Source organism: Manacus vitellinus, unplaced genomic scaffold (assembly GCF_001715985.3).
Source record: "Manacus vitellinus isolate BGI_N305 unplaced genomic scaffold, ASM171598v3 scaffold_128_pilon, whole genome shotgun sequence".
Taxonomy (NCBI): Eukaryota; Metazoa; Chordata; class Aves; order Passeriformes; family Pipridae; genus Manacus; species Manacus vitellinus.
In genome coordinates this window covers 91595-92574 of record NW_021938941.1, presented here as the reverse complement: position 1 = coordinate 92574, position 980 = coordinate 91595, and the positions used below count along the sequence as shown (strand labels likewise).

The following is a 980-nucleotide window of genomic DNA, read 5'->3' as shown; positions in this document are numbered from 1 at the left end:
CTCACCTAAGAAGCCCTTCTGCACCATGAGCTTGAAGAGGTCGATGCTGCCTCCCCCGAAGCGCTCCCCGAAGGCCTTGCCCAGGTCCTCGGCCACGTGCGTGGCCACGTCCACGCCCACCTCGTCGATCAGCGTGGCAGCTCCCACCGGGAACCCGAAGGCTGTGGAGATGGCATCTACCTTCTTTGGGTCAATGCCCTCCTGCAGGATAGAAGGGGAGCGATGGGATGTAGGGGTGAGGTCCTGGACAGCCAGCATGGGGCAGAGAGCTCTCACCGCTCTGGGGCCACGCGCTGCGAGCAGCCCCACAGGCTGTGGGACTGCAACAGGAGCCAGGGGCAGGCTGGGGACAACCACGACCCCAGGGCTGGTCACCCACCTCCCCTCCGGCCCACAGCCAGGCTGGGCCCAGCCCTGGCCAGGGAAGAAGCAGAGTTTCCACGACTATTTGGTGGACACTCACCTGGAGGACTCGGACCACCTCCGACAGCATCGGCCCCAGGCACCTGGTGGTGTAGAATCCAGGCCCATCCTAGGCAAGAGGAGCACAGCAGGGAGCCAGGTGAGTCCCAGCTGCAGGAGCATGGCCTCCTGGCAGCACCAGAGCTGTGTTTCACAGCCCAGGCTGCAGCTCAGACACCCCAAACCCCATCTCTAACACTATGTTTCCGACTGCTAGAATAGGGTATTTTTTCCCTGTAGGGTTCAGCAGTGTTTGAACACTTCCACAAACTTACTCCCTGGAAGTTCCCATCACTGTGTTTTTATTTGAACTAGTGCCTGGAGGTCCCAGGCAGGCTGCTGCTTCAGCAAGCCCAACAGGCTGATGATGGAAAGGGTGCCCAGCACAAGGGAAACCAGCAAAAACCAGTTGTTTCACCTCTGATACTCCCCACAAAGCCAGGAAGCAACAGAGGAGCTGCAAACTGCCCTTCAGAGAGGCAGCTGGGKTGGGGATGAGGCTCAGGGAAGCAGCACTG

At 60.2% G+C, this 980-nt stretch overlaps 1 protein-coding gene across 1 annotated transcript in view; it reads right to left on the bottom strand.

Annotated features, from left to right (window-relative positions):
* HADHA (hydroxyacyl-CoA dehydrogenase trifunctional multienzyme complex subunit alpha) overlaps nt 1–980 on the bottom strand; it is a 22271-nt gene that overhangs the window by 3142 nt on the left and 18149 nt on the right. The window contains exons 16-17 of the mRNA XM_029965971.1: nt 464–532; nt 6–201 (exon numbers count right to left, since the gene is read on the bottom strand). Coding sequence (XP_029821831.1) covers nt 6–201; nt 464–532 — 265 coding nt within the window. The remainder of the gene's footprint in view (nt 1–5; nt 202–463; nt 533–980) is intronic.